Source organism: Canis lupus, chromosome 8 (assembly GCF_011100685.1).
Source record: "Canis lupus familiaris isolate Mischka breed German Shepherd chromosome 8, alternate assembly UU_Cfam_GSD_1.0, whole genome shotgun sequence".
Classification (NCBI taxonomy): domain Eukaryota; kingdom Metazoa; phylum Chordata; class Mammalia; order Carnivora; family Canidae; genus Canis; species Canis lupus.
In genome coordinates, this window is record NC_049229.1 from 53,512,335 (window position 1) to 53,536,416 (window position 24,082).

At 34.4% G+C, this 24,082-nt stretch overlaps 1 protein-coding gene across 21 annotated transcripts in view; it reads right to left on the minus strand.

The window, feature by feature from the left end:
• Positions 1 to 24,082, minus strand: part of CEP128 (centrosomal protein 128) — a 397,326-nt gene that overhangs the window by 290,148 nt on the left and 83,096 nt on the right. For all 21 annotated transcript variants that reach the window (XR_005363617.1, XR_005363616.1, XR_005363618.1 and 18 more), the window contains 3 exons: positions 9,185 to 9,271; positions 6,257 to 6,331; positions 4,478 to 4,607 (listed from right to left, as the gene is read on the minus strand). Coding sequence is in view for 17 of the 21 variants with exons in the window: in XM_038545463.1 (XP_038401391.1) it covers positions 4,478 to 4,607; positions 6,257 to 6,331; positions 9,185 to 9,271 (292 nt within the window). In the remaining 4 variants the exon portion in view is untranslated. The remainder of the gene's footprint in view (positions 1 to 4,477; positions 4,608 to 6,256; positions 6,332 to 9,184; positions 9,272 to 24,082) is intronic.

Consider the following 24,082-nt stretch of genomic DNA (forward strand, 5'->3'; position numbering starts at 1 on the left):
TCTGTTACTTCCCACAAATATGGCCTTAGGCAATCTCTTTATTCTTCAGTCTTCCTTTTTCTTAATCATTAAAATGTAAACAAAACTAGTACCCTTCTTATAGTGTAAAAACTAAAGGAGACAAAATGAGTAGCAAAATGCCTTGCATGTACTAAGAACTCAGTAACATGTAACAAAAGGTTAGCAAGAGTAACATGAATGCTTTGTGGCTTAGGAAGCATCCCTTCAGTAGCAGCAGTATAGAAAACTGATTACAGAGGGACTGGAGTAAGTTAAAAGGGTAATACAAATGAGACAAAGCATGCCTAAACTGAGGTAGTGGGAATAAAAAAGAAGATAGGCCAAATTCAAGAAATACCAAGATCTATAAATAGATAGAGATGAATTTGACGGAGGAGAGAAGGAATAATTTCAGATGTTCTTTGTATTTTAGCCTTGGCTATACACATAAAGGATGCTGTCATCAATTGAAAGAGGAAATAAAAACAAGTTTTAAGGAAAGGATGAACTCAGTTGTCAATCTGTTGACTGGGCATTCTGTGGAACAGCACACGCAGATGTCCAATGAAAGACTCCAACTAGGGGGCTGAAGATTAGTGAACTTAGATTTAGGAATCATCATTACAGGTGATAGCTAAAGCATAAGATCAAATAACAACATCTAGGGAGAAATATTAAGTAAGAAACCCCTGAAAGAGGATCCTAGACAACACTCAGCATTTTAAAAAGATAAGCTGTGAACAAAGAGAAAAGATTCAAATGAAGATAATAAAAACAACAAATGCAGAAGAATCAGGAAAGAGCACAAACATAAAAGTCAGTGAAGAGTTCCAAGAAGGAAGAAGAAAAAACAGTCGTCAAGTAAGAAAAGTAACAGCATGATTCCTGTGAATTATTTTTTTTAAGATTTTATTTATTCATGGGAGACAGAGAGGGCCAGAGACATAGGCAGAGGGAAAAGCAGGCTCCCTGCGGGAGCCTGATACAGACTGGATCCCAAGACTCCAGGATCATGACCTGAGTAAAAGGCAGATAGATGCTCAACCACTAAGCCAACCAGGTGCCCCAATTCCTTTGAATTCGACTGAGGAGATCACCAGTAAAGTAAAGCAAAGTCGATTTTAAAAGCAGACATGGAAGCTATTTTGCAATGGGTGGAGGAACAAACAGCAACCAGAGTGTGACATGTGACAATGAGTGTCGTTTCTTATGCAGATTTAAAAAAAATAAATAATGCAAGTGTTCCATAAAGATGAAAACTCTAGAACCATTAAAAGAAAGTGAAGAAGTTCATTATCAAATTGATAAGAAAACTTTCAGATTTTTTTAAAACCTGATAAGTAGTTAAGAAAAGTGACATTCTTCTAGTCCACAAAGACTTACACTAGGAATAACTAGATTTTAATAAAGTGAGAAAACATATGACAATGTACCACAGTCTTATTCCAAACAAAATAAAAGTTCCTATGTGAATCTTTATGAAAATTTGATGAATAATTAAAAACCTTAGGATTTTACTCTTAAAAATAAATTTTAAAATATTTGACGTCAAAATATATTTCAATAACAACATCACATGAAACTTAAGTGAACTTAATGACATGCAATTATGTTAGGATAGGTATGTCAGAATTTGCCATCTAATGAAGATTTTCTGGCAATGTGAGAATTCTGACTTAGGCAACATACTGAGTTATGTGTCGAGAATCTGGAAAAATATTTATCCTCCCTGAATTTGATAGTACACTAAATGCTTACAAGTGTTTCTCCAACAATTTAGGCATTTGAGTAGGCAGCCTTATTACTGAAATAATTTACAAGCTGAACAATCTGGACTAGTCTATTAGACCATTATAAAATTTCAATATTACCATTTCTGTTACAAGTAAATTTCCAAAAAAGAAACACATCCAGACTCATTAAATTCCACAACCTAAATCAACACCACCACTAAAAAGGTATCCTAACATTTCTCAAACACGAAGTATTCCTAATCTACATAAGAAAAAGCCATCATATGACTCATAACCACTTCTGCCAGATGATTAATTTTTGTCAGGGATCTTTAGATCACAAAAAAGGATCTGAATTTTAATCGTTAGTACATATTTTTAAATTGAGATAAAAGAAAATCAAAACATTTTGGTATTTCCACCTTAAGTAAAAGGACAAGTGTACACACACACACACACACACACACACACACAGACACACACTTGGGCATGGAAATAAGAAGCTGGAAAAAATTCCACTACTAGCTTTGCTGGGTTTTTCTTGGAGAAAGCCTCACAAGATAAATACATCTGAAATGGATTTAAAATTAGAGGAGATATTAAAATTGGATGCTAATATCAGCAACAAACAAGTGAAATTTGAAATTAACAGCACAATTTACATTCACATCCAAAGAAAACGAAATACTGAAATACAAATCTAACAAAATCTATATGAGGAAAACTACAAAAGTCTGATGAAATAAATCACAGTTGAATGAAATACATGGAGAGACAATTCATGTTCATGGCAGGAAGCCACAATATTGCCCAATGTGAGTTCTTCCCAACCTGATCTACAGATTTATTGAAATCTCTATCAAAATCCCAGCAAATTATTTTGTAAATATCAACAAACTAATCCTAAAGATGTGTGGAGAAGCAAAGAAAGGATCCAGGACAGGCAATGCATTATTGAAGGAGAAGAACAAAGCTGGAAGACTAACATCATCCAACTTCAAGTCTCACCATGAAGCTACAATAATCAAAACAGTGTGATACTAGCAAAAAAAAAAAAAAAAAAAAAGATAAATATATCAATGAAACAGAATAGTGGCCCCAAAATAGACCCACATAAAATCAGTCAACTTATCTTGATCTTTCAAAAGAAGCAAAGACAATACAATGGAGAAATGTTTGTTTTCAACAAGTAGTGCAGTGCTGGAACAACTCAATACCCACATGCAGAAGAAATGAATCTAGACACAGACTTCTAGGCATGGAAATAAGAATTCCTTTTACAAGAGTTAATTCAAAATGGATCACAGACCCAAATATAAAACTCAAAATTACAGAACCTTTAGAAGACAGGAGAAATTGTGGATGACCTTGGATTTGATGATGACTTTTTAGGTAGAAGAGCAGAATCATCATCCATGAAAGAAATAACTGATAAGCTGGACTTCATTAAAATTAAAATTAAAATTTTTCAACTCTGCAAAAGATACTGTCAAGAGAATGAAAAGACAAGCTACAGACTGAGAAATTATTTGCGAAGACACAGGTGATAAAGGACTGTTACCTAAAATATCAAGAGGACTCTTAAAATTCAACAAGAAGCTAAACAACCTGCCTGAAAAATAGGTCAAAGACCTTAATGAAGAGCTCCTCAAAGGAGATATATAGGTGGAAAATATATATAATAAAAGATGCTCCACATCTTACATCATCAGGGAAATGGATATTAAAACAACAAGATGCCATTACAAACCTAATAGAATAGTCAAAATCCAGGACACTGACAACTGCAAATCCTGACAAGAATCTGGAACAATAGGAATCCTCATTCATTATGGGTGGGAATGAAGAAATGATACAGCCACTTTGAAAGACAGTCTTACCATACAATCCAGCAATCATATTCTTTGGTATTCACCCGAAGTAAATGAAAACTTATGCCCATACAAAAACCTATAGTCAGATGTTTGGTTTATAGCAGCTTTACTCATAATTGCCAAAATATGGAAGCAACTCAATGGCCTTCAGTATGTGAATGGATATAAAACTCTGACAATGCTTTAAAAAAAAAAAAAAAAAAAGAAAAAGAGAGAAAGAGAGAGAGAGTGAGAACACTATCAAGCCATGAAGAGACATGGAAGAAACTTAAAGGTGTATTACTAAATTTAAGAATGATTGCATGATTCAACTATATTAGATTCTGGAAAAGGTAAAACTATGGGGACAGTAAAAAGATCTGTGGTTGCCAGTGGTTAGAGGGAGGGGGGGATGAACAGGTGAAGGACAAGGGATTTTTAAGACAGGGAAATTACTCTATGATATTATAATGGTGCCTAAATGTCATTTATGTATTGTCCAATCCTAGAATACACAACACCAAGAATGAATCCTCATGCAAACTATAGATTTTAAATGATAACAATGCATCAAGGTAGGTACATCAGTTATAACAAACATACTCCCAGTGAGGGGAACTTGATCATGGGGGAGGCTATGCATTTGTGGGAGTAGGGGGCATACAGAATAATCTCTGTACCTTCTGCTCAATATTGCTGTAAATATAAAACTAAAAAGTATAGTCTCTTAAAAAAATTGATGCTAAATTATGATTAGCTTATTGAAAAACCTGTAGCAGATCAAGAAATAAGATGACAAGAGCACAATGTAAAAAAATGCAACTCTGAAAATGGGAAGTATTTAAGAAAAATTTTTTTAAAAAAACACACATTTCCAAATCAGAATTATACCTCTCCTAAACCTCCAGTCATCTTGTTCATCCTGATGGTTTAACAGTTGCTTGGAAATCTGAGATACTTGATGCTGTAAACCCTTTCGGTCACCTTCTGCTTTCATAAGTTGCATACGGAGCTCTTCTACCTAAATACATAGAGTCAAAAATGAAACTTCTTTCACAAAAAGAATAACTGAACTTACGAATTATTTCAAATTATTTTTCTAGGGAGAAATATTACTTCTAACAGACTACTGTCAGCACAAGTTGAAGCCAAGTTAACCTCCTTGTTATGCCAAGCACAGTGGAATAGTCTCTTGCTCTATTTCTTTACTTCTCCCATTCCTTCCACAAAGAATGAATGTCTTTTCCCCTTCTCTGTGTCTACCAGGACAAAGAATTTGACACACACACACACACACACACACACAAAAATTCCTTTATTGTGAACTCAGTCCACTCAACTACTATTAACCAAAGCACCTCCATAATTGTTTTTAGATTTTTTTTTTACTCCATCTCTTTCGTATGAATATGACCTACTGATTGATAAACTCAAGTGAAAAGATCACATTTCAGCATATTTTAATATCAAAGTACTGTTCAAAATAAGAAAGAAATCAATGCTGTTGAACAAACTATGAACTCCTTGAGGTCAGGGACTATGTTATTCATCAGTATTTCTAAAGACTAGCAAATTACCTACCACACATCAGGTATGTCCCCAGTGGCCATTAAACAAATTTGGAGTCTCAAAAAGACTCAGCTAAAGTCACAATGACAACCTGAACACAATAATCTCTTACTTCAAAAGATTAGAAATCACAAGTCAGAGTTCAAAACCAAAAAAAAATTAGAGTGGAAAGGACTACAAATATAAACTTTCAACAAAGGAAGTCTGAACTCTGCCAACATTAATTCCATTTGTAACCCTGGTTGCAGAACAAAGCAGTGACCATTTTTCAAGGTTTTGTAAAATAGCTGTTATAGTGTATTTTCAGCACTAATGGTCAAAATATAATATTCCTTCTGAGCATCTACGATGCTTGACATCTTTGCCTACATAGCACACAACATTGTGAGTTAGGTAAGCCATAAGCCACAATTCAAAACAGACAAAGGTACAAGTACAGTTTATATTAAACACAGGCAGAGAGGCAGTTAGAAACCTATATGCCCTTATCCAATGTATATAAGATTACTATTTCAAGTTACTGAACTTTAAATAGCAGAAGCAAACTCTCATTACAAGCTATGAGTTGCAAATGTTATGCTTTAAAATTAAGCTTTATCTTTGGTTAAAAGGGGCAGGCAGCATCTTGAAAGAGTAAATATAAGACAATGCAAAGTAACTCAAATTCTGTATTTCATGTATTTTATTTCTTCCTGTTTCATGTATTTTACATTTTCCTTCACTGTTTCATGTATTTTACTTCTTCCTTTACTCTCCAATGCCTCTTTGAATATAATTAAGCCCCTGGGAAAGTTTAATCTTACACATCCAGTCTCATTTTTACACTGGTTATACTAAGAGAGATAAATCCCAAATTGAAGCAGCAATCAGCAAAATACACTATCACAGCAGGAACTTGGTCCAGTGTTTTGTACCAGCTTTCTCTGACTCTTCCTGAAAGGATTTCATCTTTTGCTTATGTGTTTTAACATACATTCCTTAGGGGGAAAAGAATTTCTAGACCTTGGTGGATTTTTTTCTTCCTCTCACAAAGACATTCAATATAAAAGGAGACTCAATCCAGATTTAATTTAAAAGAAGATATAGCTTGCATAGACTTACCTGATGCAGAAGTGTTTCTCTGCTGCCTTCTGACTGATTCAATAACCTTCGGGATACCTCTAATTCCTGTTCAAGCTAAAGTTTCAACAAAGGATAAAGAAAAATGTCCAGTGGGGCAGAAAATAAGTAAATTATAATGGGCATAATTTAAGAGGAGAAAATTGGAGAACTTTTCAGAAGATATCTACAGCTAATATGAAAAAAAATATCTTGCTATCAAAACATACCAATGTTTCCATGAAAATAATGGGTTTTGGGGGAGGAGGGGGTTTCCATGAAAATAATGTTAATTGCATAACAAAAAGTGAACCAAACCAGACCTCAGGGGGTCCAAGTTCTTAGTCAGTTCGATCACAACTATGACACTCTTCCTTAGTCTCCTTTCTATCATCTGTAAAATAAGGACTTTATATTAGACAATCCCCAAGATTCCTTCCAGTTCTAAATCACTGTAATCTAACCTCCAAAGCAATTTTTTTCTTCAGTACATTTAACGTCATACAAAACTGAATTAGAGGGACGCCCGGGTGGCTCAGGGCTTGAGCGCCTGCCTTCTGCCCAGGCAGTGATCCCAGAGTCCAGGGATCCAGTCCCGCATCAGGCTCCCTGCATGGAGCCTGCTTCTCTCTCTGCCTCTCTCTCTCTCTTTCTCTCTCTCATGAATAAACAAATAAAATCTTTAAAACAAAATTGAATTAGAATAAAAACGTGAAGGACCCAATGACTAAAGTATATTTCATCTAATTGGTGATTCTGTGTATTCTTAATATTCTACCATTCCTAATATTTCCGATATTCATAACATCCCTAAAATTTAAGAACATCTAATTTCAGAATAAGACATTTAAAATTTCCTTAATAATATAGCCATAAGATATATATTCACAGAAAATGAGCTAATTAGATGACCAAATACCTAAAAAGTTTGAATGTGCCTAGCTTACAAGTCGAAAAATATAATAGGATCTGAAGGGGAAGAGGAATATGCTGCTTCCCCACCCCCGCCCAAAATATGCCTTTTTGGCATAAGTATTTCTTGAGCTGAAGGAAATCAAGACCCAACAGACTCAGGAAAAGCTTTTTACCTCTCTGTTAACTGCATTAAAGAGCGTGGAAAAAAAAAAAAAAAAAGATCGTGGAGAGGGAGTCTGTGTACCAGGAAGAGAGCTATGACCACAGCTAACTTTTTATATCTAGAAGACTTCTCCACAATACAAGGCAAACATTTGTTTACCAAATATTTGCTCTTCTCATCTTCCTGTGAATTGTCTTTCTCCCCTTTGAGGCTCAAGACCTCTATCCCATTTCCTTAGCTGAAGATGGTATATAATAAGCCTCAACAGCTTGGCTCCCTTTGAGCTCATATTTTTATGCAGCTCCTATAAATACAAAATCAGATTTCTTTTCTCCCGTTAATCTATTTTATGTCAGTTTAATTATTAGGTCAACCAAAGAACCTAGATGAATAAAGGGAAGATTACTTTTTCACCTCTACATATGGAACAAGTGTTTGTTAAAATGCCTGCGATTACATATGCTAGACATGTTTGCATTTTGTCACAGTAAGGCTGTTTTATGAAACCACAAATTTATAAGATGTTATTAAGTGCTTAGATTTGTGATAGTTATCCGAAGTTATTATTTCACTTGACCAAACAACTCTCTATACATTATATTAGTCCTTTAAATATTGTCCATGTGGTAGTTACGACTATCATAAAGGAACAAACACTATAGTTCTGTATCTTCACTGTGGTGACAGTAACATGAATCTATACATGATTCAACTTCACAGAACATGAATAAGTACACACAAGTTGGTCAAATCTGCGATTTCACGATAACTTATGTGATTGTACCAAAGTCAATTTCTCAGTTTGCATATGGAATGACAATTATGCAAAATGTTACCACTGAGGGAAACTGTGTGAAGGGCACATGTGACCTCTCTCAACATTTTGTCTTGTAACACCCTATTGAAATTGTAACTATTTCAAAATACTTTTTAAATTTGGTTATATAAGTTTTTTTAAAAACTTATACATATGGCAAATAAAACATCATATTCTAAAAAAAAGTAAAGTATATATAAAATCACAGAATCCACACAAAATATTATCTGACTTGCCCTCCAGTTTCTTTGGAGAAATAAAGAGGGAAGGAATCACATTTCCGTTAAAATGTTTTCAAAATCCGCAAAGACCCATACTGGTTAGGTTCCCTGGATAATAACATCAGCAGCCTCAACTCCCTAAGGGCAAGCATGATGGCCTGACACAACTTGCTTACCGTAAAGGTATCATAAATGCATCATTTAACTTGACATAGGTTGGTGAAATAAAAATCAAGGAGGTAATGGTAGATTTGAAAAGAGAGAAAGTGCAAAGAACATTACATCATTTGCAAATTTTCATTTTATCATTCATTACCTTGGGCTTGTCCTTAAATCTATTCATTTGCAAATTGAGGACCTTTGTCTCTAAATGCCTCTCCAATTCTAACATGCTAGACTCTATAGGTCCATAGACATGAATATATGTCAAAAATCCTTATTATTTAATGCACCTACACTGTTTTCAATGATGAAAATAAATATATTCAAAATCTCCACCCTTTAAAGAACAAATCTTTCCTAAACAGCCCTGCAGTAAAGTCAAGGTCATTACATGTTCCCCACAAAGGACTGATACAATTCAATTTGCCTGTAGGAAGGGAGTGGCCACATGACAAGGTAGCAAATGACCTATACCTGTTTCCCAAAGCAAGCAACAGAGGATGGCAGAGCCATCAAACCAAGGGACTACACATCAAAACAGATGTGTTTCAACAAATGATCTCAGGGACAATTTCCCAGGCACTCAACAATTATCACTGGCCCCATTGCAAAGAGCATTACTCTTTGATGAAAGAGAACTTTCAAAATCTTACTTGACTCTTCTCAGTTTCAGTCTGTCTTAGCTTATTTTTCATGACTCCCTCATCTTCATCTACTTTAGCTTCTTGTTTCTTCAATGCCTAGAATGAAAGATACCAGAAAATTGTAGCATTGTAAAATACACATAGAACTGAAAGTCACTATTAGGATTTATTAAGGAAAGGGGGGGAAGATGATTATGAGTTGTACAACATATACAAAGGAATTATAACCCTCTCATTCACTGAAGTCCTAAGAACACCTCGATGGTAATACATATTTTTATATACCAAATATAAACAACTTCTTGATGTTCTTAACCATTTTCACTTAATTTCACTTTTTCCCCACCTTTGAGTATTTTGTTACACATTTAGGGAGTGTAGACCGCTAAAGCACTCTTGGAAACAAAACATACTGCCAGGTGAAATAATAGTATAAAAATCATATTATCTGTTCAGCTATTTAGACATAATAATCAAACTAGGCTCACTAGTTTTTCAAATTCTGAAAAAAAATATCTTAAGGTAGAAACATGCTTATGGCAACATTATTACATGTATGATATTTTATCACTACATATAACTGGCTCTTCAAAGCAGTCTTCACAAAGAGAAAAGCATTCTTTTCTACATTTGTCTCTAATAAAATGGAAAAAGAATTTCAAGAAAATTCAAATTTCAAAAGGTAGCCAGAAAAGTATGTTTTGATTTGCTCTATGGTAAAATTAAACTTAAGGAAAAAATATATATATTTGGAGTAATCTTTCATGATATTTAAAAAGCATTCTATTTGTTTAAGAAAATTTTTTTATCATTCTAGCATTTAGACTTAGCAAGCTATATGTGCAGAAGCCACCCAAATTGAGAAAAGCCAAATGCCAGAGGTTTTCCTTTTTTTTTTTTTTTTTCAAATGCCAGACGTTTTCCAACAAAATCTATGGCACTCAATGAGTTTTAGACAAACAGCAAAACATTTTAAAAACTGTTTTGAGGGGATCCCTGGGTGGCGCAGCGGTTTGGCGCCTGCCTTTGGCCCAGGGTGCGATCCTGGAGACCCGGGATCGAATCCCACATCAGGCTCCCGGTGCATGGAGCCTGCTTCTCTCTCTGCCTGTCTCTGCCTCTCTCTCTCTCTCTGTGACTATCATACATAAAAAAAAAAAAAAAAAAAAAAAAAAAAAAACTGTTTTGAAAAAAAAAGAAAAAAAAACTGTTTTGATGCAAGGGTGCCTGGATGGCTCAGTCAGTTAAGCCTGTAAATCTTGATTTTGGCTCAAGTCATAACCTCAAGGTAGTGAGATCCAGTTGTGCCTTGGGCTCAGGGTTCAGGGAAGAGTCTGCTAGAGATTCTCTCTCTTCCCACCCCTCGTTCCCTCCCCCTACATGTTCTCTAAATAAATCTTTCAAAAAAAGAAAAAACTGTTTTGGTGCAAATATAATCAATCACATTCAACCTTCCTTAACTTACATATCCAATAAATAAATCCTAAGTGTACTTACTATGTGTCAGGCACTGTGCTGGGGCTACTAATATACATATATATAAAATAACCATGGCCCACTGTCCAGGAAATTACAGCTCCCTCTGCCATGGCTCTGTCTCTAATAAAAAGCAACTGAGTAAAAAGTCAGAGAAGCATTATCAAAATGAAAAAGAATTCTGGTTTCAGTATGGTAATAATATTACAACACTTATTAGCATTCACTACATCCAGGTGTTCTTCTTACATATTAAATACATTATATATAGTGAACATAAACATTTAATCCTCATGATGTGGGAAACAAAGGCAAAAGAAAAAAATTAGATTTCCTTACTACTTAGAGCCCACTGACAAGTCCTTGCAACAGGCAGAGTGACATTCCTTTAGGAACTCTGCTGCCTCAATGTTAATGCTTTGCTAAAGGCAAAATGCAATCCTAGCTTAACATTATCCTCAGCTCCAGGATCCTGTAAATCTATTTTAACATATAAAAATTCCTTTGAAAATTTCCTTTATCTCTAGCCCCCCAGATAGATGTTAACAATCATCCTCCAAGCATATGACCCCCAATATACACCTGAAGGGTCTCATGACTAGTTTTTACTAAACCCTAATAAATGACCTTTTCCTAACAACAGCTACTCACTCTTTCCCCTACCTCCAGGCCCAGAGGTCCTGGAAACCTTGCCTCCAAAACACCTTGGAGAAAAAACAAACAAACACCTTGGAGGCTTGTGCCACCAGTAACTCCCTCTCAAGGTGAAAGTTATAATGGGCCACTCCTCATGACCCCGTTCAGCTCTTTCTGCCCACGGATCCTGCCCCCATGCTTTAATAAAACCACTTTTTTGCACTGAAGACATCTCAAGAATTCTTTATTGGCTGCCAGTTCTGAACCCCAACATTTCAAATCACATGTATAAATCCACAAGTTATTATTAAGCCAATTTTATTAAGAAGGAAAGAGGGGTATAAGAAGTTGAGAGTCATAATGTTTTTCAGGTAGTTATCAAATGATTTTAATGTTTGATATTCGTCCTTTTGTCCTTTATTGTAGGGTAAATGGAATTTATAATAATATTTAATTCTATACGCATAATCTATTCAAGGTGGGATATGTTTATAAATTTTGCTTGCAAAATTATAATTATCCTAGAAGCCTGACACTGACTGCTAACATCTTTATTCTTTCAATGACTCCTTCTCCAGACCAGGAGTGTGTGTTTGTGTGTGTGTGTGTGTGTGTGTGTGTGTGTAAGAAAAGGAAGAGATAACAAAGACATAGTTGTTACATTTTTTAATCATTCCTTAAAGTTTTGAACTATTTCCCTCCTCAACATCATCATTTCAACCTAGCCCCATTTTATTTTAAATGAGTTAATTAATTGGTTATCTTTTTGATATTTTTTTATTGAGCTAAAAACCAGCCTGGGCTTTTCCATGGTCAGGGTAGGAGGTTGTTACAAGGAAGATTCCTCAGGCAGTTGATAAGTTTCATCAAACTATGAATAGCCTCTGATTCTGGTTTCAAACTCCTGAGCAGAAACCACTCCAACTCAAAAGGATAATTAAGCTCCACTACCCAGAGGGAAAGTATCAAAAACTGTGTGGTTCTATGTTAAAAACCACTAAAGTAATTTACACATATTTTGGTAGCTACTTTGAGAATATACAAATATCCTTAAAGTTTCACCCACTGATTAGCTCAAAGCCAGAGCATAGATAACACTATTGGTTCTTTTTTTAGCATACAAAATTTGCCTCCATCAAACTTAATATTCTAATGCCACTCAGATTCCTAGTAAATTAACTCACAGGTCAGTGTTCACCAGACACAGAATGCCAAAACTCTTTGCACTGACCCTGAGATAACTTACTTACTGCCAAAACACTAATAAGTGATATGGAATTTACTTAAAACTATTATAGATCAATGGAGTATACTTATCAAAGCTCCACCAAACACTGGCTGTTCTCTTAATTCTTAGGCTACCTCCTTGTTCCCTTACATCTTGTTCATTCTCATTGTTCATTTTCTTTGCACCTTTTGGACCTTCCTACAGGCTTCTAAATCTCCCTCTCTAGGTTATGCAGATCAGTTTGCCTCTATTCCAAATCTCAATTTTGAATATTTATACTTGTAACCACACCCAACACCCCTACATACCCAACCCTGTAAAGACTTATCAGTTACCAGAATTCATTCACCCGAAAGTGCAATGTGAGAAATAATTATTTTCATGCTCATGCTAATAGTTATTTAATCTTCATTTCTTACAATTAGTATACATATTAATAATTTTACTTGATGTTGAGGAAACAGAAATCAATAACCTGAACTTTGAGTTTAAAAAATTGTTTTTAATTTTTTTTAATAAATTTATTTTTTTATTGGTGTTCAATTTGTCAACATACAGAATAACACCCAGTGTTCATCCCGTCAAGTGCCCACCTCAGTGCCCGCCACCCAGTCACCCCCACTCCCGCCCACCTCCCCTTCCACCACCCCTAGTTCGTTTCCCAGTTAGGAGTCTTTCGTGTTCTGTCTCCCTTTCTGATATTTCCCACTTATTAAAAAAATTGTGTTTTATAATATGGAATTATACCTTATAAAAAACATAATTCTTCTGAAAGTCAACCTTTTTTTTTAATCTAAATTTCCATATATGAACTAGTTGAATAAAAGAACCTCTATTTTGGCTACCTAGGAATCTGCAATAAAATTTCATTTCCTCCTCACCTTCTATCTTCAACATCTGACCATTTATTTATATCTCTTTTCCAAATAATATACTTTTCTATTATAGTTCTACTTGATGCCCAAAATGTTATTTAATACCTCCCTTTTTTATTTCTCCTTTTATTCTAAGGATATATAAGTCTCAGAAAAATTCAGTCAATGAGAACTTAAATTCTATTCTTTTCAGTAGAGGAGCAAGAATGATGTCTTAAGGAGTAAACCAAACAAATTACTATATTTCCACTATATCATCTAGAAATATCATTAGGTTGGAACATTATTGCTGCTTCCTATAGACCATCAGCCGGTAAACAAGTAAACACATATACAGTATTCTAGCCCAGAATACGAACCTATTTTCTACATTACCTAGTTTAAAATGAAAGACAAAGAAAATCTAACTCTTAAGACCTAGTAAATACATATTAGGCACTTTAAACTTCTGAAAACACAAATAACATTCAAGGAGAAAGACTTTAAAAGCTAACTGAATCAAAATTACAGCTATTTCTTTAAAGCTTAATAATAAACTTTAACTATTTATTATCTTTTTAAGTATATAAGGCTGTACTAGATTTCTTTTCCATTTGACTTAGATCAAGCAACTGAGAAGCATATTAAAACTGACCCAGTAAAAGCAGTTATAAAAAGAGGAAAAAAAAATCACATGCCAATGAATTTCTATTACTATGTTATTTTGCCTCTTAAAGCTTGTTTTTTTTTTTTTTCTTAAAAGCAGTTTAGCTATAAAGCTATCATGTGCTCTGTTCCAGGATTCAGATTGTCTTTTACATGTTTAAGATTACAGCAACAGCACTGAGCCTTAATAGAGCGTCCCTGGAGCACATTTAAATCTTTAATAACAACAATTTTTCTTCTTTTCCTTAAGTGTGCCTATTTCCATTAAAAAGGACTAACATATTGAGTATTATACTACTGTAGTTCTTTAGAGGTAGAGGATTCTGAATTCTCATGGTTATATATATTAAAAAAAAAAAAAAGCAGCCTCTTCTTTTAGAAAGTAAAGGAGAAAAGGAAGATGTTTGTAGACATCTCATCTGACCATAAACACTCCCACAATTTTGACAATAGCCATGTTTATCAAGAGGCTCTAAAAAATAACACACACAAAAATAAAGAATAAATAGGGAATTAAAGGTCCTTTGTCTACTGTAAAAGGACCAGATAGCTTGGGTAAGAATGATGGAGCTGGAATGAAATACAGGTAGGTCCTATGTTAACTCTCACACAGGCCACTGAAATAAAAAGAAAAAAGGAAAAAAAAGAAAGAAAGAAAAGAAAAGATGAACATAAACTATCCTGTCTCATTCTAATCATTTAGCAGTGCTCCAAGTGCATGCCTTTGGCCACAAGAGCAAGAACATGTAGATGACTCACTAGTAAACTAACAAGACTATAGAAAAACAACTCTGTGCTCACATGGAACAATAGGTCAGTAACATTGCCCTTTAAAAGGTACAAACTTCCAAGTCAGATTTTTTCCAGTAACAAAGAATGAAGTCATGTCACTGAAAATTAAAAAACTACTGCTAAAAAAAAAAAAAAAAAAAAAAAAAACTACTGCTTTTACTATATATTTTTTAAAACTTTGTTTTTTAGCAGTTTAAGGTTCACAGCAAAATTGAGAGGGAAATGGAGTTCCCATATGCACAAGTGCCCTCATACATGCATAACTTCCCCATTATCAACATCCTTCAACAAAGTAGTACATTTGTTACAACCGATGGACCTACTGTGACACATTGTAATCACCCACAATTTATATTAGGGTTCATTTTTGGTGCTGTACACTCTATGGGTTTGAATAAATACATAATGACACATATCCATCATTACAATATCAGTGTATAGTTGCTACCCTAAAATTCCTCTGTGCACTACCTACTCATCCCTTATCTGCCAAATCCTGGCAACCATGGGCCTCTTTACTGTCTCCGTGGATTTTCTTCCTCAGAAAGTCACACAGTTGGAATCATACAGCATGTTGTCTTTTCAGATTATTCTTTCACTTAATAATATGCCTTTAAAGTTCCTCTATGTCTTATCACTGCTTCATAGCTCATCTCACTATATTTTTATATTTACATTCTTCATGTAGGTACAAAATAAAAGCCAGTAAATATTTTAAGCTTCACAATATAATGCTATTCTGATCCAAATTAGACATATGAAATATGAAGTTAAAAGTTTATATTTATGTATAGTAAACATTTTAAATAGCTTTAAGGACATTTGTTATATTTCAAATAAAGAAAAAAATTATTAAGTACTTAATATGTATAAAATACTGTAATAAGAAACTTAAGAGTTTTTTTTTTTTTTTTTTAAGATGGAAATCTGGTGTCTATTTCCAAAATTCTCTTTTGAAAACCTAAATCACAGCTCTAAAACCATCAAATATCAATAGAATACATATTTTGAAAAGGAATATATATGCAAAATACAGCAGGATTGTATTGCTCAGAACTAATACTACTGATTCAAATTAACATAGGTTTTATTTCTGTCAAGCTCTATGAATTTCTAAATTTTGTTTTTTTCCTAAATCAAGTTAGAGATTCCTCCCACATGAGAACTAGCTAAAGTCATGGAAAATTTTAGCCTTTAAGTTCATCCAGTTGGGGATTATCTGTGCCAACAAAAACCAAACAAAACAAAACAAAAAAAAAATGAAGTTTCTTTTCAAGGCAGAAAACAATGCATTCATATTCTAAATCCCTGAACCAATATCGAACTCAAAATAGCTAGATTTTACTTAAATTGTTTAAAGAAATTTATTTTTCAGCCATACCGAAGGAACAAAAATTCAATATGAACTACCACTTTAAAAAAAAAAAAGTTTAACAAGTTAAAGTAGAATTGCATGATAAAGTCCAAAGAGAATCCAATTGTGATCATTACTGTTATAACACCATATAGATTTGGGGGATATCAAAATATGGAAGAAATTCTAAAAATCTGCTACCAGCTGAATTATGTGTATTTTCCATATGGATATGGTAAGCACATAGTGCATGGAGTCACAAGATACAATCATTCTTGTTTTTCAAAAGGCAGAGTAGTATCAAGTATCATAGAGTTAAGTAAGATTTATCAGTAGTTAAATATATTAGTATTACTTCTGATGGTAATTGTAATCATTAATGATGTTCTTTAAAGATACCTGAGGTTTTGAAACCTAAAACTCAAAGCTTCTCTTTGAGAATGGCCCAGATGTCAATTTTTTTTATTTTTTATCTTCTTATGATAAGGTGTTTATTTTTTCAGGAATCTGAAGAGCTTTTATGGAAATTATTGTGGTAGGATAGATGGTTACTTCTTACTGACCTATTTTCCACAATGAATAAGGAAACTTTCTGTTTCTACTATGTCCGTATTTATGGAGTCTATAACTGGCTGGGGCACTCTGTGCCAATGAAGCCAACAAAGGTCATAGGTTCAATCACCGTAAGAGCCAATTCCCTTTGCTCAGTTCTATAGTCATAGTCTTTACCCTAAACCTTAGCCAAAGGCCACATGGAAGACTGACTAGGCCAGAGACCCTGGATGAATCAGCAAGATACACTACCAGGACTATAAAAAAAAACTCAAAAGCAAAACCCCAATTGACTACTGTCAGGATTTCATTCTCTAAATGTTATTAAATTTGCCAATCTGCAAAACAAAACCTTAATTACTGCCTACAAAGTTGGTCTGCTAAAAAGACATACAAGTCTTTTGCCTTCTTTAATTCAAAAGCAACAAGGGTAATGAGTATTATTCCCTAAAATGCCATTGCTTTTACTGGAACGGATTTTATTTTTATGCAATCTTTTACTGAAGAAAAATCTTGCAAGTAAAGTTAAATGTGAGCCCAACAAGTGCACTTTCCAGGATTTCCTTCAAAATCAAAAAGCAAAGGCTCTTAGTGGAGGGTCTGTTTTTATCTGAGTAGTTTCCTTTTTGAAAAAGGAGACTCATAGTTTTATTAGAAACCCCAGAGCAATATGATACTTCATTTGACTTTCTAAATACAGGACCACTGAGTTAGAATTGTTGACAAACAGAAGATCACAGAAAATTACAAAAATTTAATTTAAAATTTCTCAAGTTTAAAAAAAAATTTAAATTAAATTAAATTTCTCAAGTTTTATATGTACTTGAGCAGAATTCCCTGTAAATATACAACACCTTTCATTGTTTACAGTTAAAGGATGTTATTTTATGCCTTTGGTTTTTGTTTTTGTTTTACTATTTTCTAATCAAAATAAAACAATGAATAAATCTATCTGTAGCAGGGTCTTTGTTTACAGAATATTACTATGCACTAGGTAGCTGCCCAGTAAATATTAAATGATAATGATAGGAAAAGGCTTTATAAACAGATGATCTAGGATAAATTCACTGAAAATGTAGATAGAAACATTACACTCTTCAAGAAAAGCACAAAGTAGAAATTAAACAAGTCCTGCACTCAGAAAATCTCAGGCTATTGTCAGGCAGCTGTTCAGTCAATAAGAACACAGATATTTTTCACCATCATCATAGCATTAGCAGCATTAAATGTCTATTTGCATATGGTGCTACACAAAGGGACTCACACAGATTCATGCTAGCCTTATTTATTATAGTTTACAGTGACAATATTGGCAAGAACAAATAAGTACACACAGCAAAATTAGTATGATTAAACAACACTTTAAGAACTAGTCATATATGGTATGAACATGAAATGTGTCAGACTTAAATGCAACTCAGAGCAGCAATAAAAGTATTTATTCAGGAGCCCCTGGGTGGCTCAGTCTGTTAAACATCTGCCTTGCATTAGGTCATGATCTTGGAGACTGGGATCAAGACCTGCATCGGGCTCCCTGCTTGATGGGTTCTGTTTCTACGTCTGCCTCTCCTCCTCGTTCATTCTCTCCCTCTCTCTCTCAAATAGATAAAATTTTTAAAAGTCTTTTTTAAAAAAAGTATTTATTAATAATGCAAACATCAACTATTTCCAAATTCTGAGGTGCTTTATAAGAATATCTAGATATAGACTTAAAGAATAGGTGAAACAAAGAAAGGAGTAAAGGCCATAATGGCCATTTTGGAGATAATAAGAAATGACTCTTCAATAATCTAGAAAGCAAATGATCAGGGAAAAAAAGTGAATAAAACAATCATAGAAGGACTAACTTCAATGAGGATAGGAACAAGGAAGCTACAAGCAAACTGATCAACCCAGGAAGATACCCTGAAAACCAGACCTTATTCAAAAACATTTGAATAATAAAAGCTGTTATATACAATGAAATATTTTGGAGAAAGGTCTTTGAAATGGAGAGGTAAAAGGGAATAGAAAAAATATTGCAAACGTTTAATAATTACTATCCTAAGGTAATATTTTCTTAATAAAGTAAAAAGCCTAAGAAGAAATGGCATAAGTGTTAATTTACAGAAATGAGATTTTAAGAATCTCAGGACAACTGACATCTACCTATCATCTCATATAAGTACACCCTTCAAAGGAATCCAAAGACCTTCACCAACATGCTAACACTTGGCATGTTACTTCTCCTGTGATGTAGGATACAGTTCTACACTTTAAACTTTTATTTTAGCAATATTAAATAGCAGCCTCCTGAAATATATGATCAAAACTGGAATATTCTTTAATCCAGCCAGCTATTACTATCCTTATTTCCCATTAAAAGGGAATATGGCGGGGGATCCCTGAATGGCTCAGCGGTTTAGTGCCTGCCTTCAGCCCAGAGCATGATCTTGGAGACCGGGATCAAGTCCCACATCAGGCTCCCTGCATGGAGCCTGCTACTTCCTCTGCCTGTGTCTCTGCCTCTCTCTCTGTCTCTCTCTCTCTCTGTCTCTCATGAATAAACAATATCTTAAAAAAAAAAAAAAGGAATATGGCTTGTGGAAACTATAATATACATGAACTACACAGGAAGTTTGCTCTGTGAATGGAAATTCAAGTACTGAGTGAGTACGAGGTTGAAAGACAACATAATGATCTCTTCCAGTTTCTGTTCTACAAGGAGTTTTGGGAAAAAATATTTTCCACAGAAAAAAATATTAAAAGTGTTTTAGTGTTAACTGAAATGATCAAAGCCTAATAAAACAGACTTATAGGTCAAATCAGCAAGGGTAGGGTGCAGGAGGCAAAGAGGTAAATCAAGAAAAAGACTAAGGAAGAAGACAGGAGAACACGATATGTCTTGGACCTGCACATTTCAAGCTGTGCCAAATAGTGTTCAACCAGCTTTGAAAGACAAATCCCATAATAGACAATCATTCTTTTCCATCCATTTCCTTTTTATCTGCATGGTAACATTAATGGTTCTTTCACAACCTTACAGAAAAGTGTTGACTTTATCCTTGCAATAAAATAAGTAATCCACAGGGAACATAAAGGAGAGAAAAAAATAATTAACATGATACAAAATAGTACAACAGAGAACAATATTATAAATCAGAACTATAGTGAATCAGAATTTTAAAAAGTATTTCAGTGAGGTATAGATTGGTAAAGTGCTTATCAGGTAGCAATAAGCAACAGGGAGAATCACATTCATAAAAGAAATGCCTAAAATGATTTGAAAACACAAAGTCTTAGCAAAATGCCACTTCTCCCACCCAAATTTTCCCCAAAGGTCAAGAAGAGGTAACTATTGCCCTTGGGCTACTCTGAAGCCTATTTCAAAACTGAAATAACACCCTTAGTGAATTACAGAGATTGTTAACATTTCTCAGCTAAACTGGGAGCCCCTTGGAGTCAAGACAACGTTTTAAGTACCATTAAATCCCTAGGCCTCAGCACAGAACCTGGCATATACTAAGTATATGAAGGTATAGGCTATCTTACTATGTATAGTTCTGACTACATAGCAGACAATAATCATTCATCCTTTCCTTCAAAAAACACTTATTGGGCCCTTACTCCATGCCAGCCACAGCTCTAGATACTCTATGTACAGCAATGAGCAACGTGCCTGCCTTCATAAAGCCTGCGTTCTGGTCAGGGGACAGACAGACAACAGGTAGTGAAAATGCTAATAAAGAAAAAATATGGCAATAGAAGGGGCACAGGAAAGAAGAAATGGGTTTATCTAGGATAGTTAATAAGGCCTTGCTGAAGCAGGTCTCCAAAAGAGATGAGGGTAAACAGTAATGCAACTGTTTCCAGAGCTGAAAATTCCTGGATCTGGAAATGGAAAGTGCAAATGTCCAAAAGCAGGAGGATGCCTCGATGTCTGTGGAAAAGCAAGAAGGTGAGTGTAGTTGGCCTGGAGAGGACAAGAAGAACAACGAAGAATTAGGCATGCAGGAACTGTCACAGCAGAAGGGTCTTGTAGGCTGAGGACGTTACATTTCATTCTGAATATGATACAGAAATCACTGAAAGGTTCTGAAGAATGATGTAGCACTATCAGATTCTGTGGGGAAGACTGCAGGAAGGTAAGAATGGGAGCAAGGGGGCTACTGCATCAGCTCAAGCAGGAGAAAATAGGGACAAGAGGATAGACGGGAGAAGTAGTGATAGAGGGAGTGAAGAGTCATCAATTCAGAGAATATTTTTTAAGTAGAATTGATGGAGCACCCAGGTGGCTCAGTCAGTTAGGCATCTGACTCTTGATTTTGGCTCAGGTCATGATCTCAGGGTCATAGGATCGAGCCCCATGTCAGGCTCTGCGCTCACCATGGAGTCTGCTTGTCCCTCTCCCTCTACCCCTCCCCATGCTTGTTATCTCTCTCTCTTCCCTCTCCTCCCCCATCTATCTCTAAAGCGAATAAATAAAATCTTTAAAAATAAATAAAATAGAGCTTACAGAATTTAATGATGATAGGATGTGAAGGATGAGAGAAATGGTGAAGGCAAGAACATAAAGGAACCACATAAAATTTTTTCAATATAAGTTTTAATATTGAAAAAATAAAAAAATAAAGTTAACACTGTTTTTGTCATCACAAAATGAAGAAAGTAAATCACAGGAGCTACTTACTAGACCAAACCACACAAAAAGATACAATTTAGCACCTTCTATACAACTGCCCAGGTCAGGAGGGGAAAGAACAGGAAATGGAGCTCCAGCACCCCAACTCCACCCAGGCTTTGTGGTTTTTAAATCACAGCACCACTCTAACTTGATTCCTATCCAAGTCCAAGTCCGATACTGGCTACAATGCTTCAGGATCTCAATCTCAGATGAAAAATAGGAAACTGAACAACTTTTTCTCACTGCTAAATAAGGCCCATGGAATGACGACATAAGGTTATAGGTGTAAATAGTGTTCTAACTTGACCATAATATGGACAAAGAGATGTTAAAAAAAAAAAAAACTAAGCAATTTCTCACTTCTTGGGTAATAAATAATACCACAGCTTCAGTATTTATAAAAAAAAAAAATTTAAAAATCCAGGGTACTTAATACAAATGTAAATTAACTTAACAGGTATAAAAACTGCCTTTCTGTCAGATAAAAGAAACAGAAACAAGATTACACAAAAGAAAATCAAACCGCATTAGAACACCAGTAGAAAATGTAACTGGGTTGGGGGGACAGCAGGTACAAAGGCAGTGTATTAAGGAAAAGAAAATGATAATTAGGAGACAGAGTTTGGATCTATAGGAGATAAAAATTTAGAGAAAGTATCTTTGGGATATTCCTGTATAGATCAGACACATGAACCATGGAAAAGGCATGGAAATTCATGATTCCAGTGAAAAAAACTCTCATTATCAAATTACAGTCACTAACTGTTTTACTATATGTAAAAAGATTTTTTTCCACAAAGGGAGGGAGGAAGAGAGGAAGGAACTGTAACCCTAAATAGGAAGCATGAAACAGACTACAACAAAAAGGCACAAAAATGATAGTTTTAGTGTTAAATATAACAGATGTCTTAATACATAATACTGAATGGGTCATGTTTTATTTTTCAACAGTAGAAAGCAACACTGTTTCAAATTTAAATTTTCAAACAGCAATAGTTAAGTAACTATATTCTTTTTCAGTTGCACTGTTGGTGCCAAGTTACACTTTCAGGGAACCCTAAGAGTTGAGATACAAATATTATAAACACTTTCCAAGACAGTGTAGCAACTTTAATGAAGGATGCCTGCTGGATCACAATCAATGGTTTAATACTGACGACTAGTGGTCAAAAATATGTAGTAATTCCCTATTTTTGAGTATTCTAAGATTTTTTATCATCTAAATTTGAAAAGTGCAGTGTAAATTATGTGGAAAAACCTATATTAAAAGAACTTACAAACATTCTGAAAACTATAAAGGAAAAACTGTATCTCTTAGGTCTTGTTTGTCCATTATTTGCCATGTCCTCAAACCAAAGTCAATCATCCTTTGATACGGACCCATAATAAAACAACCCCATGATGTGTCAGTTCATTCACAACTACACAGTTGAATTAACATTGTTTCAGAAATCCATAATTAATATTTTAAAGAGATCTTCCTTTCAGAATTCATATATCTGAGCAGTTCTAGTCTAAATTTGTATTTTTGTAACTTCGTCTGTTAGGCACTAAGAAATCAGAAATTTAGCTGCCCTAAATTCCCAACATAATGTGAAAAACAGTAAACTACCATATCAAAATATTCATTTTAGAAAGTTAAAATTTAATTGTGATTGTCTTAATTCTTGAAGAATTCAAGAATTCTTCAGTTAAATCATTTAAACTATATATTCAACATCAAAGAATTCATTATTTGTTAATATTCACTAACTTGTCTACAGTAATAAGAGCAGTAGGATAATATACAACAATGCAGACACCTGAGAGAGAGAAGTTTATTTTCTTAACAAGAAAACTGCATAACTGCTGTTATATGCAGCCCAATGGTCACTTACATGTGAAAACAATGGTCATTCCTTCAACTATTCACAGAATGTCTGCTGTGGGATAAACACTGCACTATATGCCCCAGAAAACAGGTATGATGTACAAAGTTCCTGCCAACAGAGTTCCCATTTTAGTGGGGAAGACATACAATAAGATAAACAAATACAATTATAGGTGATGTTTAGTGCAATTAATATGATATGATAGAAAACAATGGGGCAGTTTTATTTATTTAAAGATTTATTTATTTATTTGGTGGAAGGGCAGAGAGAGAGAATCTCAAACAGACTCCCTACTGAGCATGGAAGTCAACTCCAAATTTGATCTCAAGACCGTCAGATCATGATCTGAGCCAAAATCAAAAGTCAACGGTCAACCAAATGAGCCACCTCAGCACCTCAGAAAAGAGCTGTTTTAGAAAAGGGAAGGGCAGTTCTCCCTGAAGAGTACCTCTGAAGGTAACAAACCTGAAGGATGAGAAGATGTAAGTTTGCTGTGAGTCAGAAGACAAACGTTCTGATAAGACACTGAGAGGAAATCACTGTGCTTAGAGCACAGATTTCTTAGAAAAATTTGTAGTTACAGATGTAATGTTTAAAATTTAAGAATAACCATTCAAAAAAAGCAAATATACTCTAATTAAAGCCAGAAATATAAAAATGAATATATAACACATCTCAATCCAATACAAAACAAAAAAGAGGGGGAAAAAAACACAAAAATAAGATATGTTAAAAAACAAATAAGAGGTTAAAAACATTTCCAAATGCATCAACAAGTATAAACCAGTTGGTTTAACCCACCATTAGAGACATAA